The sequence below is a fragment of the Oncorhynchus kisutch genome, linkage group LG19, assembly GCF_002021735.2.
Source record: "Oncorhynchus kisutch isolate 150728-3 linkage group LG19, Okis_V2, whole genome shotgun sequence".
In the NCBI taxonomy this organism is placed as follows: domain Eukaryota; kingdom Metazoa; phylum Chordata; class Actinopteri; order Salmoniformes; family Salmonidae; genus Oncorhynchus; species Oncorhynchus kisutch.
Window position 1 is genome coordinate 9,465,878 of NC_034192.2, and position 14,956 is coordinate 9,480,833.

Here is a 14,956-nt window from a genome sequence, read left to right on the forward strand (position 1 = left end):
TACTTGCACATCATCATCTGCACATCTATCACTCCAGTGTTAATGCTAAATTGTAATAATTTCTTGCCTCTATGGCCTATTTATTGCCTTACCTCCCTACTCTTCTACATTTGCACACACTGTACATAGATGTTTCTGTTGTGTTATTGACTGTAGGTTTGTTTATGTGTAACTTTGTGTTGTTTTTAATGCACTGCTTTGCTTTATCTTGGTCAGGTTGCAGTTTTAAATGAGAACTTGTTCTTAACTGGCCTACCTGGTTAAATAAAGGTGAAATAAAAAAATACAAAACCAAATGTGTGATGAAGGCAAACTAGCACCCTGTCTTTGGTCTGGGAAGCAGCACAACAGAATAGTAATCAGTGCAGGTGTTGGCCCGGGGAGAAAGAAAGGTTACAGAGGTGACTGGATTTTTTCCGGATTCTCTGTCACTCATTCTTTTCAACCTTTCTCTCTTTTCACTGGCTCAGCTGTAGAATCTTGAGTGGCTCTGTGGCAGACCTGACCGTTTCTGAGGTGCAGGAGATGAAGAGTAACACTGAAAATAAAAGGAATCAGAGCATCCAAAAATGACAGAGGCCACATATAGGCAACGTGCGTCAATGCAATGTTTTTGTATGCTCGGCCTAATAAATTGAAAATGATGCATGAGTGTATAGAGATTCCTTTTCATTCCACTGTGTCAGCTGTGCCACAGAGCAGTGTTATCTGTTTCTCTTTCTCTCTCTCTGTGTGTGTGTGTGTGTGTGTGTGTGTGTGTGTGTGTGTGTGTGTGTGTGTGTGTGTGTGTGTGTGTGTGTGTGTGTGTGTGTGTGTGTGTGTGTGTGGGTGTGGGTGTGGGTGTGTGTGGGTGTGGGGGTGTGTGTGTGTGTGTGTTTGTTTGTTTGCGTGAGTGCTCCTGGGGAGATGTGTGTACTGTGTAGACAGTGTGTTGATGGTACTTGTCAGGAGTGATCAGGGCTGTGAAGAGGCAATGTGTCTGGTCACTAAGTGCTTTGGTGCTATTCAGACAGAAGTGAATTGTAGCTTCACACCCCAGCGGACAGGGACTTCAGGTATCTGCATGCTAAGGAGGCTGTAGGGTGTGTTTGTATGTGCGTGTGTGCTGGAATCCTAGCCTCCGGTAAGTCTGTATGTCTCAAACTCTGTGATTGGTGTCATGGTTTTTACTGCTCTTTTGCATTCATGTCCCTTAGAGACGCCCGTCGTCCCTGTCCCCGGTTAGGAGATGACATTACTCCTGCTCTGACTCCCAGTTATGGTTTCAGTATCTTAGTTACCTGTTATACCTGTAAGATTGCTCTAGTTCTGTTTCCCTGTGTACCCTGCAATACAATTGTCTGTAGCCATAAACCCATAGTTGATATAACAGTGTGGTGATGGGATCAAGTGTGCAAGACTGCATTCTCCTCATGTGTATTCTAAAGGGGGGTGTATCTCTTTGACTGCATCAATAAGCTGCTTTGTTTGTGATAGGATACTTATGTGTTGCATACTGTGTGTGTGCTATGTGAAAAGGCGTGTGTTTGCAGAGAAGAGAGTGTGGCCATGGTTACCAAGGTGCTGTTTTCTGACGCAGTGTCGAGGTATGAGTCATTCTGCCATCACAGCCCCCCGTCCCCATCCCCTCACTTCCAAACCACCAGCCACTGAGATTGTCCCGTAGTCATGTGGACACAAAGAGGGACAGGTCTGGGATTTTGAGTGGGGGGGGTCATTATTTACGGGTACAGTTGTGCGGAAGGAAGATAATTGTGGTTATGGTTGTTATTTGGGCTCTGGACTTCGTCCTCTGTTCTAACTGTGGCTTCTCAGTCAGAGAGAAGAGAGAGACACGTCTAGCTCATCTTGTCAAGAGCATTTCGATGTCAAACCCTGTCTTTAGAATGAGTATTGTGTTTCTGTGAGAGAGATAAAGAGGGAGAGATGAGAGAGAGAGAGAGAGAGTGCAAGGGAGGGCTAGCTGAGAGAAAGAAGAGGGAGAGAGGGAGGCAAAGAGAGAGGGAGAACAGTGCGAGAGAAGGTTAGGCGAGGAAGATTAGCAAAGGAGATGGAGAGCGAGAGGATAGAGAGAGGGGCGAGAGGGAAGGATCAGACAGCTATGATGAGTGATTTATTGAATGGTCCCTGTGACAGTGATGCTGTTGTAGCAGGGGCATCATTGGTTGCATGCCAGAATCCCTGACCAATCAGCCAGTCCTGTGGCAGACCAGAAGGATGTTGGTGCTCAGAGTTGATTACAGAGAGAAGGAAGGAGGGGAGGGGGAGGAGGAAGGGGAAGAGAGGAGGGAACAGCTTAAATTACCTTGAAAATGGCACTTAACCATATTTGAAATGGCCTGTTGTAAGACCCGCATAGTGCTGACATAGATAGGACATAACATCTCATACCACATAACCTGACCAGATCCCACATGACAATCTCTTCATGCCTTTCATTCACCACGTCAGGCCTTTCTTTCTCTGTCGTAGTTTAGAGGTACAGTGCCTTCAGAAAGTATTCAAGTATTCAAATATTCCAATACACACACATTGTTTGCAATTAGGCACTAAAGTAAAACTGCAAAGCGTTATGTTTTGGAGCAAATCCAACACATCACTGAGTACCACTCTCCATATTTTCAAGCCTGGTGGTGGCTGCATCATGTTATGGGTATACTTGTCATTGGCAAGGACTAGGGAGTTTTTTTTAGGATAACAATAAACGGAATAGAGCTAAGCACAGGCAAAATCCTACTTTCTAACAGAAACTTGGAGACATTCACCTTTCAGCAGGAAAATAACCTAAAACACAAGGCCAAATATACACTGGAGTTGCTTACCAAGACACATTGAATGTTCCTGAGTGGCCTAGTTATAGTTCTGACTTAAATCGCCTTGAAAATCTATGGCAAGACTTGAACATTTCTGTCTAGCAACGATCAACAGCCAACTTGACAGAGCTTCAAGCATTTAAAAAATAATAATGTGCAAATGTTGTACAATCCAAGTGTGCAAAGCTCTTACAGACGTACACAGAACGAGTCAACGCTGTAGTCACTGCTAAAGGTGATTCTAACACGCATTGACTCATGGGTGTGAATACTTATGTAAATGAGATATTTCTGTATTTCATTTTCAGAAAATGTCTCACATTTCTAAAAACATGTTTTCACTTTGTCATTATGGGGTCTTGTGTGTAGATGGGTGAGAAAAACAATCTATTGAATCCATTTTGAATTCGGGCTGTAACACAACAACATGTAGAATACGTGAAGGGGTATGAATACTTTCTGAAGGCACTGTAGTTTTACTTGAACCTTCTTTGATTTCATGCATTTCCCTCACATTGCTGTGTTCCAGATGTGTTGTTTACTCCTGTCTCGTCTCCCTTTGACAACTCATCACATTTGATAAAAAATAGATTGGCCTTGCTAGCTTTTAGGCATCACTGTTAAATCCAGACTAAACCAGAGCCTCCAGATATTCTTCCATAATTGTGCCATGATGATAATTGTTATGCTGTGTTTCAAAAAAGAAGTCTGAGTTTCTTTCTCCCAGGCTAACGTTGGATAAGTGTGTCGTGTCTTTTATTTGAGTAGATCTGGGTTGGAAGAGGGACTTGGGAATGAATTCAATGACCATGCTAATATGATGTCGCCAAAAACCCAGATCTTACACCGAAAATAAAACAAGTTATCTTTCAAAAACAGGAAATAAAATCAAATAAACAGGAAATAACTTATATACACACTTACGTACACAGGCTATGTCCTTACCAGTCTATGCATGTTATGTAAGAATACAGTACTCACTGAGTACATAGGGCTCTTTGACGTGCCACTGTCAGCCGCAGGACATTAGCCCTCTGGATGGGTGTGTGTACCATGGAGAGATTGGCTATGAAATAGTGTGTGTCTGTCTGTGTGTTTGGGAGAGGGAGAGGTCAGTGTCTGTGTGTTGGAGGTACTAGCCTATGGTTGGAGGTAGGAGGTAGACTGCACATTTTCTAATAGATAGCCTCTTCCTTTCAGTTGTGAGTTTTTCATATTCACCAGTAGACTCATCTACTGTGAGTCATCTTCACTGGGCAGTGTGTGTGTGTGTGTTCATCTGATTATTACCTGTTGTTGACTGTTTGTTAATAAACAGGTGTTGCCGTGTTGTGCTGTCCGCATTATTTATATATTTTCAATCCAAAGGGAAACATTTGGTGTACTCTCAGGTGCACAATCACACAATCACACACGCACACGCACACACACACACACACACACACACACACACACACACACACACACACACACACACACACACACACACACACACACACACACACGCTTTTACTAGAATATTGATTGATCTAACTGGAACTATTGTCAGCCCAATGGCTTTACCAGAACTCTGTGTGTTCCAGTTAATTGGCCAATAACACACACCCACATGCATACAGAGCTAGTAAATGAGACCTCATGTCTTAGGAATGGAAGGCTACACTCTCTCTAACCCGTCCTGTTTCATCTCTCTGTGTGTGAGAGTCCATCTGAGCAGTGGTGACGCACTAAGGAGACTGCAGCAGACACACACGCATCACCTCCTTTCAGCATCACTGACATCAGAAGGCATGTTTAGTATGTTGTTACCCGTGCCCAAGAGAGAAGGCGGAACGTGAGATGGATAGAGGGAGAGGGGAGAGAGTGAGCAGAAAGAGAGAGAGGTAGTGCAGAGAGATAGAAGAAAGAATGAGAGATGGAAGGGAAAAGAGAGAGAGCCAGAAAGAGAGAGGTAAAGAGAGAGAGAGAGAGAGAGAGCGAGAGAGAGAGATATTTTTGGAGAGGGGAAGTGAGGAATTGGAGGGGAGAGGTGGAGAGAGAAAGGTGAAGAGGATGAGGGAGAGCGAACAGAGAAGGGAGGGAGGGAGAGGGGAGCAAGGAGGTAAGGAGGGAGGTGAGAGAAAGGTGAAGAGGATGAGGGTGAGGGAGAGAGAACAGAGAAGGGAGGGAGGGAGAGGGGAGCCAGGAGGTAAGGAGGGGAGGGGAGGTGAGAGAAAGGTGAAGAGGATGAGGGTGAGGGAGAGAGAACAGAGAAGGGAGGGAGGGAGGGAGAGGGGAGCCAGGAGGTAAGGAGGGGAGGGGAGGTGAGAGAAAGGTGAAGAGGATGAGGGTGAGGGAGAGAGAACAGAGAAGGGAGGGAGGGAGAGGGGAGCCAGGAGGTAAGGAGGGGAGGGGAGGTGAGAGAAAGGTGAAGAGGATGAGGGTGAGGGAGAGAGAACAGAGAAGGGAGGGAGGGAGAGGGGAGCCAGGAGGTAAGGAGGGGAGGGGAGGTGAGAGATAGGTGAAGAGGATGAGGGTGAGGGAGAGAGAACAGAGAAGGGAGGGAGGGAGAGGGGAGCCAGGAGGTAAGGAGGGGAGGGGAGGTGAGAGAAAGGTGAAGAGGATGAGGGTGAGGGAGAGAGAACAGAGAAGGGAGGGAGGGAGAGGGGAGCCAGGAGGTAAGGAGGGGAGGGGAGGTGAGAGAAAGGTGAAGAGGATGAGGGTGAGGGAGAGAGAACAGAGAAGGGAGGGAGGGAGAGGGGAGCCAGGAGGTAAGGAGGGGAGGGGAGGTGAGAGAAAGGTGAAGAGGATGAGGGTGAGGGAGAGAGAACAGAGAAGGGAGGGAGGGAGAGGGGAGCCAGGAGGTAAGGAGGGGAGGGGAGGTGAGAGATAGGTGAAGAGGATGAGGGTGAGGGAGAGAGAACAGAGAAGGGAGGGAGGGAGAGGGGAGCCAGGAGGTAAGGAGGGGAGGGAGGTGAGAGAAAGGTGAAGAGGATGAGGGTGAGGGAGAGAGAACAGAGAAGGGAGGGAGGGAGAGGGGAGCCAGGAGGTAAGGAGGGGAGGGGAGGTGAGAGAAAGGTGAAGAGGATGAGGGTGAGGGAGAGAGAACAGAGAAGGGAGGGAGGGAGAGGGGAGCCAGGAGGTAAGGAGGGAGGGGAGGTGAGAGAAAGGTGAAGAGGATGAGGGTGAGGGAGAGAGAACAGAGAAGGGAGGGAGGGAGAGGGGAGGCAGGAGGTAAGGAGGGGAGGGGAGGTGAGAGAAAGGGTGAAGAGGATGAGGGTGAGGGAGAGAGAACAGAGAAGTGAGGGAGGGAGAGGGGAGCCAGGAGGTAAGGAGGGGAGGGGAGGTGAGAGAAAGGTGAAGAGGATGAGGGTGAGGGAGAGAGAACAGAGAAGGGAGGGAGGGAGGGAGAGGGGAGCCAGGAGGTAAGGAGGGGAGGGGAGGTGAGAGAGGTTTTATTTTTGGATGTCCCTCCTCACCCTGGGTCCTGATGACAATAGGCGAGAACGAAAGACGAGAAAAGGACAAGTGGAGTCCACCTCATGTGCTGCATAAACAATGACTCAAGAGTATCTAAAGATACATTCTAAGGAGACACATATAGCTCCAGAGAGAGTATTGATTTCCTCTAAGTTTCTCTGAATATCCCTCTGTTTTCCCACTAGATGGCTCTGTAGAACAGGTAAAACTACGTTAAAAGTTGCTCAGCGGCCTTCTGCTTGGTCTGAGGACAGCACTATCAGGCAGTGGACTGTGTGGGCAAGAATGAGTGTGTGTGTGAAGTCTATTGGGGGGGGGGGGGGGTTCCTCCGTGGAAACCAGGTGAGGATCGAACCAGGGGATGGGGCAGCAGATGGAGGGGGGACTGGGGGTCAGGGGGTTGGGTTAGGAGGCTCAAAGCCTAGACAAGCGAACCACAGCTGCCTATCAGCTTTCATACACCAGGACGTATCCTATGAAGCAGGGTCAATGAGTTAAGAAGTACTGCTACCACTTTGTAGGTCAATACAGACCTCTGTATGAAAGGAGTTTGCAGACTAAGCTGTTTACAGAGGTAGTAAATCACACACTATCTATTTGTATCTCTCTCTCTCTCTCTCTCTTCCCCTATCCCTCTCTCTCTAGATGACATATGTGACCTGAAGGTGGAGAGGCCTGGCATTGTGGACAAGCTGACGGTCAAAGAGAGGGAGTCCCTGGAGGAGAACGATGAGAAGGAGGAGAAAGAGAAGGAGGTGGAGTTGGGGAACGGCGAGAAGGGCCAGCAGGAGGAGCAAGGAGAGGAGAAGGAGGTGAAAGTGGAGGAGGACGAGGAGGAGGAGGAGGAGGAGGAGGAAGGAGGAATGTTAGAGGAGGATGACTTGGAGGAGTTGAGGTCCCAGGTGCTGCAGCTGGTGTTGGAGCTGGAGGAGGCCAGGGATGTGTCTCAACGACATGAAGAGAGCTTCATGGAGCTACAAGGTGTGTTGCTGTGTGTGTGTGTGTGTGTGTGTGTGTGTGTGTGTGTGTGTGTGTGTGTGTGTGTGTGTGTGTGTGTGTGTGTGTGTGTGTGTGTGTGTGTGTGTGTGTGTGTGTGAGTGAGTGAGTGAAGATTTTGTGTCTGAGTGTGACTGTATTTGTGTTAGTGTGTGGAACTGTGTGTGTCTGAGTGAGTGCGTGTGTGTGTGTGTGTGTGACAGCTGTAGCCATGATTGCATGCTGGGTGTTTAGTTCACTGTGACATCACAGCTGGGTCGTGAGGGGGTTGGGAGGTCCTATTGCTCAGCTGTCATGGTTCTTGTGCCAGTTGTCCCTGACCCCAGCTCCCCCGTGGTCCATTCTGCTGACTCACATACACCACATTGACTGTATACACAGTCACTTGTTCTCCCCCCCCCTTTCTCTTCTTCCTTGTACATTTCCTCCTCTCATATCCCCCCCTTCTTCTCTTCCTCCCCTCTCTCCCACTCTCCTCTGTTCCCAGGTCTGTTGGAAGATGAGCGTCTGGCCAGTGCTCACCAGGCAGAGAGCTTTACCAGACAGATCCAGAGACTGCAAGGTAGACACGCACGCAAGCGCGTATGCACACACACACACACACACACACACACACACACACACACACAAGCACGCACACCCTTATACACAACCTCTCCTCTCTCCACTTCTGATAAATGAGCACAGCACCATTATCTTCCCCTACTGTCTTATGAAATAGTGTATTGGCTGAGGAAAAGTTACCAATAAACATAACTTTTGTAGATACATGTCTCCTAGCAGGGTCTTGTGATAGTGGAGAGAGGACATAACTTTAAGAGATACAAGGATTGTACACAATCTCCTTTTCTCTCTCTTTGTTTTCTATGTGTACTGTCCCCATCACCTGACAGTGCTATAGGTTTAAACAAAAGTTCTACACTAAACTGTTCTATGTAAGAAGTGCAATAGGGTTTCAATACACATACATGAATATGACATTATATCTATTCGCTTATGACTTAGTCCCACCATAGTTATATGGTCTAATGGTCTAACATGACTGATAAATGATGCTAGATAAGCCTATCTTAGACTGTATTCACAGAATGTGTCTGCTTGGGAAGAGGTCTGGTACAGCTCCATGATTGGCTGATATCTCAATGGTGCTCAACCTCAGGAGACATGGTGGCCACCGAATGAATGACGTCACGTGACCAGAGACACACCAGACCATAGAAATCCATGTATTACCACTCTGTTCTATTTCATTCTGTGCACCAGACATCATTAGTTACAGGAAGGACAGTGGCTCCAGACGACATAGAGGCCTTATCATGATATCACTTCCTTAGGAGAAGATGCTCAGCATTTTGGATTAACATGGGGTTATGTAGGTGACTGAGTGGACGGGTGTGTGGGGGTGAGAGGGAACACAGCACTCCCTCCTTATTCCTCTCTCACTCCCCCCTAGCAGTGACACTCACCACATGACTCCTATTGGAATGCAGACTGGAGGTGGGGGGGGGGCAGGCTGGCTGAGGTAGGGATAGTTTGTCTTAGCTCATTTGGCTTTGTTATTCTGGTGTTGTACACACACGAAGCCAGTGTTTCCCATCCACAGTGAGGGAGAAGGAGAGAGAGAGGGAGAGAACTCTCCGTACATGGTGCACTCCACGTAACGGCAACCCCAAGGCAGAATGCCATGTGATGTCAGAGAGAGGCCATGTGATTGGCTGAATGACTGTAAACATTAAGGCAGGAGGGGATTGATGTTCCCAGAAGGAAAGTTCTCAAGAGCAGAATGTGAACGTACTGCACAACCATGTGTGTGCTCAAGAATTGTCCCCTTGCTCTGGTGAGCCCAGACTCCTTTTGTCCCTAACCCAGGACAAGCCTCTGTCCAGTACAATACTATACTGTACCTCACACTATAACTAAGTAAGTAAGTAGCTTTGTCTGAGCCAGAACTTCCCAGACTGTACATCTTCTTAATGTTGCAGTCCAGGAAGTAATCTAGGTGTGTGGTTCCTCTGTGCAGTGTGTGTTAAGAGAGCTGGTCTGCAGACACAGCCATATAGCCATGGCCTCTTGAGCTCTGGCCATGTCTGTGTAAACAAATCAATCTCCCTTCACTTCAAAAGTCAAGTATGTGTGTGTTTGTTTGTGTGTGTGTGTTTGTTTGTGTGTGTGCGTGTTTGTTTGTGTGTTTGTGTGTGTGATTAATGAGGAAATCAGAGGCGCCAGGGGTTTTTCTTTAGAGACAGAGAGCCCAGACCAGAGCTAATGCCCTTGTCCCTCTCTTCTGCTCTCTCCTTCTTCCCTATCTTCCCCCTGCCCCTGGCTCAGTCAGCTCTTGTGTCTGCTCTTTGCAGCCAGGACATGTTCACTAGAGTGTTTACCAGACCTTCCTGAAACAAAAGGCCCTTGACAGAGTACAAGTCAACATTGCTTGTCTTTTTTCTGAATCACAGATTGACAGGATCACCTCTCCTCTCCTCTCCTCTCCTCTCCTCTCCTCTCCTCTCCTCTCCTCTCCTCTCCTCTCCTCTCCTCTCCTCTCCTCTCCTCTCCTCTCCTCTCCTCTCCTCTCCTCTCCTCTCCTCTCCTTTCCTTTCCTTTCCTTTCCTTTCCTTTCCTTTCCTTTCCTTTCCTTTCCTTTCCTTCCCCCTCTAGCTCAGCTGCGTTCGGTCCAGGAGGAGATGGACTCTCTGGAGGAGGAGAAGGAGAGTGAGCTGGGGGAGGTGCAGGAGGAGCTGAGGTCTGCCCAGGAGGAGGTGCTGGTTCTGCAGCAGGCGGGGGAGGAGGCAGCAGCGGAGAGGGAGAACGACATCGCCTCCCTGCAGGAGGAGCTGTGTCGTCTGAGGGCCGAGCTGCAGCGTCTCCGCACCACGGCCCAAGAGTACGAGCTGGAGATCACCACCCTGCGGGCTGAAATCAGTATGAAGAGCATGAGGAGGGAGGGAGAGACTGACGGTACTATCATACTATATACTGCACTAACCCTGCATCTAACCCAAACTACTAACCACTACAATACCACACAAGCTGCAACACTGCTTAAATCCCTTTCACAAACTCAAAACACAACTATTCCACACACATTCCCTGCCCAACCAGTACGCCACTCCATACAGAACACTGGAGCAATGGAAACCAATCAGACATGAGGAAAATCCCAGTCAGGTATACCCATTATTACAACACAGTAGTATAATCCAGTTAAAACTGTAAGCCGGATCCAATAGAAACACTAGAAATGTTCAGGTTTTTACAGACTCAACAGGTCCAGTTGGCAGAGAGGCCTTCTTCGCAGCAGAGAATTGTGGGTAAATACAAGAGTCGGGGACTCATCGTCGTGACTACAGGGTTGCCAGATTTGTCTTGATCCCACTCTGTTTCTGTATGGACCTCAGAGAGATCATGTCAGTATCCATTCAAACACACTTCGACAACGTTTAGAGGATTTATTGGTGTTATTGATCCCAGGCTCATGGTTATTGGTGAAGTCACGCATGCAGAGTTCAAGGTGTCACCACTATACTGTTAGGATAATATGGTAATGACACAGCACCACCGTGTGTACTCAAACAAGAGGGAGGAAAGCCAACAGCCTCTGTTTCAGTTTGATGGGTTGATTCTCTCGTGGTTCTGCTAGTCCGTATCGATCTAGGTAGATCCCCTTTCAGTTTTAATGCCCCCCATTGTTGGACCGGCCGCAGAACTCCTTGCCTCTTGATTCTCTGGTGCCGCCAGGGTAGTTTATGGCTCGAGTATTAGATGTGTTGAATGAGAGCTGCAGTTGTTTTGAGTGAATGAAGAGATTGTTGTCGTTGTAATGTTGAAAGTTGTAATGTTGAAAGTTTGGTTAGAGTGATCTTTTCTCTATTGTTGTAACGACTCTCGTCGAAAGGAGTGGACCAAAGCGCAGCGTGGACAGTGTTCATGATTCTTGTCACGGTCGTCCTCCTCTTCATCTGAAGAGGAGAGGCGAGAAGGATCGGAGGACCAATATGCAGCGTGATATGTGTTCATGTTGAATGTTTAATAAAGAAATAACTGAACACTGAAACACTATACCAAAGTAGTAAACAAAATAACAACCGTGACGCTAATATGAGCTGCGCTGAAACAAGCCATCAACATAGACAATCACCCACAAACAAACAGTGCAACCCAGGCTACCTAAGTATGATTATCAATCAGAGACAACTAATGACACCTGCCTCTGATTGAGAACCATACTAGGCCGAAACATAGAAAACCCCAAATCATAGAAAATCAAACATAGACTGCCCACCCAACTCACGCCCTGACCATACTAACTAAATACAAAACACAGGAAATAAAGGTCAGAACGTGACAGTACCCCCCCCCAAAGGTGCGGACTCCGGCCGCAAAACCTTGACCTATAGGGGAGGGTCTGGGTGGTCGTCTGTCCGCGGTGGCGGCTCTGGCGCGGGACGCGGACCCCACTTCACCATTGCTCTGGACAGAGGGGCAGAAGCTCTGGACAGAGGGGCTCCGGCAGCGGCGCCGGACAGGCGGGACACTCCGGCAGCGGCGCCGGACAGGCGGGAGGCGCCGGACAGGCGGGAGACTCCCGGCAGCGGCGCCGGACAGGCGGGACGCTCCGGCAGCGGCGCAGGACAGGCGGGACGCTCCGGCAGCGGCGCAGGACAGGCGGGAGGCTCCGGCAGCGGCGCCGGACAGGCGGGAGGCTCCGGCAGCGGCGCCGGACAGGCGGGAGGCTCCGGCAGCGGCGTCGGACAGGCGGGAGGCTCCGGCAGCGGCGCCGGACAGGCGGGAGACTCCGGCAGCGGCGCCGGACAGGCGGGAGACTCCGGCAGCGGCGCCGGACAGGCGGGACCACCTGCAGGGAGGAGACAGAGAGACAGCCTGGTGCGTGGGGCTGCCACAGGAACCACCAGGCTGGGGAGACCCTCAGGAGGCTTGGTGTTAGGAGGCACCTGAAGGACCGGGCTGTGGGGGAGCACTGGAGCTCTGGTGCGCGACCTTGGCACCACTTCCCCAGGCTGGACAACTACTCTAGCCCGGACCCTCCAGAGTGCAGGCACAGGTTGAACCGGGCTGTGGGTAAGCACGGGAGATCTAGTGCTTACTACACGCACCTCTCCCTTAGGCTCCACTCCCACATTCGCCCGGCACGAGCGGAGCGCAGGCAGAGGACGCACTGCACCCTCCCAGCGCCCCGGAGACACAGCACGCAGAGCCGGCGCAGGATAACCTGGACCAAAACTGCATACCGGCGACCAGACCCGCTGAGCAGGCACCATACGCCCTGGCTCGATGCCCACACTCTCACGGCACTTTCGGGGGGCTGCCCTATAGCGCACCGGGCTATGGGCACGCACTGGCGACACCGTGCGCTTAACCGCATAACACGGTGCCTGACCAGTAATGCGCTGCTTATAATAAGCACGAGGAGTGAGCTCAGGTCTGCTACCTGGCTTACTACCACACCTCGTCTGCCCCCCCCCCAAAAAAATTGGGGGGCTGCCTCTCGTACTTGTCGCACTGCCGTGCTGCCTCCTCATATCGCCGCCGCTCAGCTTTCGCTGTCTCCAGCTCTGCTTTGGGGCGGCGATATTCCCCAGCCTGTGCCCAGGGTCCTCTCCCGTCTAGAATCTCCTCCCATGTCCAGGAGTCCTGTGATGCTGGCCGCTGTTTTTGCTGTTGTTGCTGCTGCTGCTGCTGTCGTCGCTGCTGTTTACCACGCCGCTTGGTCCTTGGTTGGTGGGTGATTCTGTCACGGTCGTCCTCCTCTTCATCTGAAGAGGAGAGGCGAGAAGGATCGGAGGACCAATATGCAGCGTGATATGTGTTCATGTTGAATGTTTAATAAAGAAATAACTGAACACTGAAACACTATACCAAAGTAGTAAACAAAATAACAACCGTGACGCTGTGTGAGCTTCGCTGAAACAAGCCATCAACATAGACAATCACCCACAAACAAACAGTGCAACCCAGGCTACCTAAGTATGATTCTCAATCAGAGACAACTAATGACACCTGCCTCTGATTGAGAACCATACTAGGCCGAAACATAGAAAACCCCAAATCATAGAAAATCAAACATAGACTGCCCACCCAACTCACGCCCTGACCATACTAACTAAATACAAAACACAGGAAATAAAGGTCAGAACGTGACAATTCTTATTTTCAAAAAACACTCAAACAAAATAACCAAAGTGAAAACGAAAGCGCACAGTTCCGTCAGGCACAGACACTAAACAGAAAACAAGATCCCACAAAACCCAAAATCACTGATATGTGATCCCCAATCAGAGACAACGATAGACAGCTGCCTCTGATTGGGAACCACACTAGGCATAAACAACAAAGAAATAGAAAACATATTCTTTCCCACCCGAGTCACACCCTGACCTAACCAAACATAGAGAATTAAAAGGATATCTAAGGTCAGGGCGTGACAATTGTTGTATTGTTATGCTGAAAATGAGACCCTGGTCTTGATGGGTTTCCCCAGACTAAATAAAAGATAATTGTTCTACCTGATGAGTAACAAACGGTGTTGGAGGAAATGAGGATCACAATCTGTCTTGGCCTCTGTAGGGAGGATGCAGACTGAAAACTGATTCCTCCTTTTAACACTCTCAAGTTGAAACCCCTCAAGTCCAGAAAGCAGGCGAAAGCTTTTAAAAGTTTTACTGTGTTCTCTGTCTCGATGTGCTCATTTGTTACAGCTGCGACTCCTTTATTTGAATTGAATGCTAATTAAGTAGAAAAACAACTCTGCCCTATATAAAACCAACCCAATAGTAGATATAAATGAATTAAAGTGCCAATTTTCCAGAGCTGCTTTTTTCAATTGGTTATTTTCAGAGGAGAGCCTGGGCGGTGTGTGTATACAGACAGACAGACAGACAGACAGACAGACAGACAGACAGACAGACAGACAGACAGACAGACAGACAGACAGACAGACAGACAGACAGACAGACAGACAGACTCAGACAGACTCAGACAGACAGACTCAGACAGACAGACAGACTCAGACAGACAGACAGACAGACAGACAGACAGACAGACAGACAGACAGACAGACAGACAGACAGACAGACAGACAGACAGACAGACAGACAGACAGACAGACAGACAGACAGACAGACAGACAGACAGACTCAGACAGACTCAGACAGACAGACAGACAGACTCAGACAGACAGACAGACTCAGACAGACAGACAGACAGACTCAGACAGACTCAGACAGACAGACAGACAGACAGACAGACAGACAGACAGACAGACAGACAGACAGACTCAGACAGACAGACAGCTGGCCATTCCTCCTCAGTGTTGTAAACCTCTTCTGGTTTCTTCTCTCCCTACTTTATGTATTCAGTATAATGATGACATAACATATTATCTAGCAGAATGAGTAACACAGGGTTACTAGATCAAAGGCTCTCTCTCTCTCTCTGTGTGTGACCTGTATTATATTGGCAGTTCACAGTACTCTATCCTCGTGCATCTCCAGTCTGTGCATGACTTTCATTAGCCTGTCTAATAGCAGGGCTAATGCCAAAGAGAGAGGAGAGGAAGAAAAGGAAACTGAGAGGGGGAGGGAGAGAAGGTATTGAGACAGAATTAGGACTATAAAAGTAAAGGAAAACAGGGATTCAGAAAGGGTCAATGAGATTGTGAGCAAGATACAGTT

The 14,956-nt window shown here is 48.9% G+C and overlaps 1 protein-coding gene across 5 annotated transcripts in view; it reads left to right on the forward strand.

The window, feature by feature from the left end:
- LOC109865083 (coiled-coil domain-containing protein 136) overlaps positions 1–14,956 on the forward strand; it is a 51,130-nt gene that overhangs the window by 24,285 nt on the left and 11,889 nt on the right. For all 5 annotated transcript variants that reach the window (XR_004204276.1, XR_004204277.1, XM_031798157.1 and 2 more), the window contains exons 3-5: positions 6,918–7,253; positions 7,756–7,830; positions 9,924–10,223. Coding sequence is in view for 3 of the 5 variants with exons in the window: in XM_031798157.1 (XP_031654017.1) it covers positions 6,918–7,253; positions 7,756–7,830; positions 9,924–10,223 (711 nt within the window). In the remaining 2 variants the exon portion in view is untranslated. The remainder of the gene's footprint in view (positions 1–6,917; positions 7,254–7,755; positions 7,831–9,923; positions 10,224–14,956) is intronic.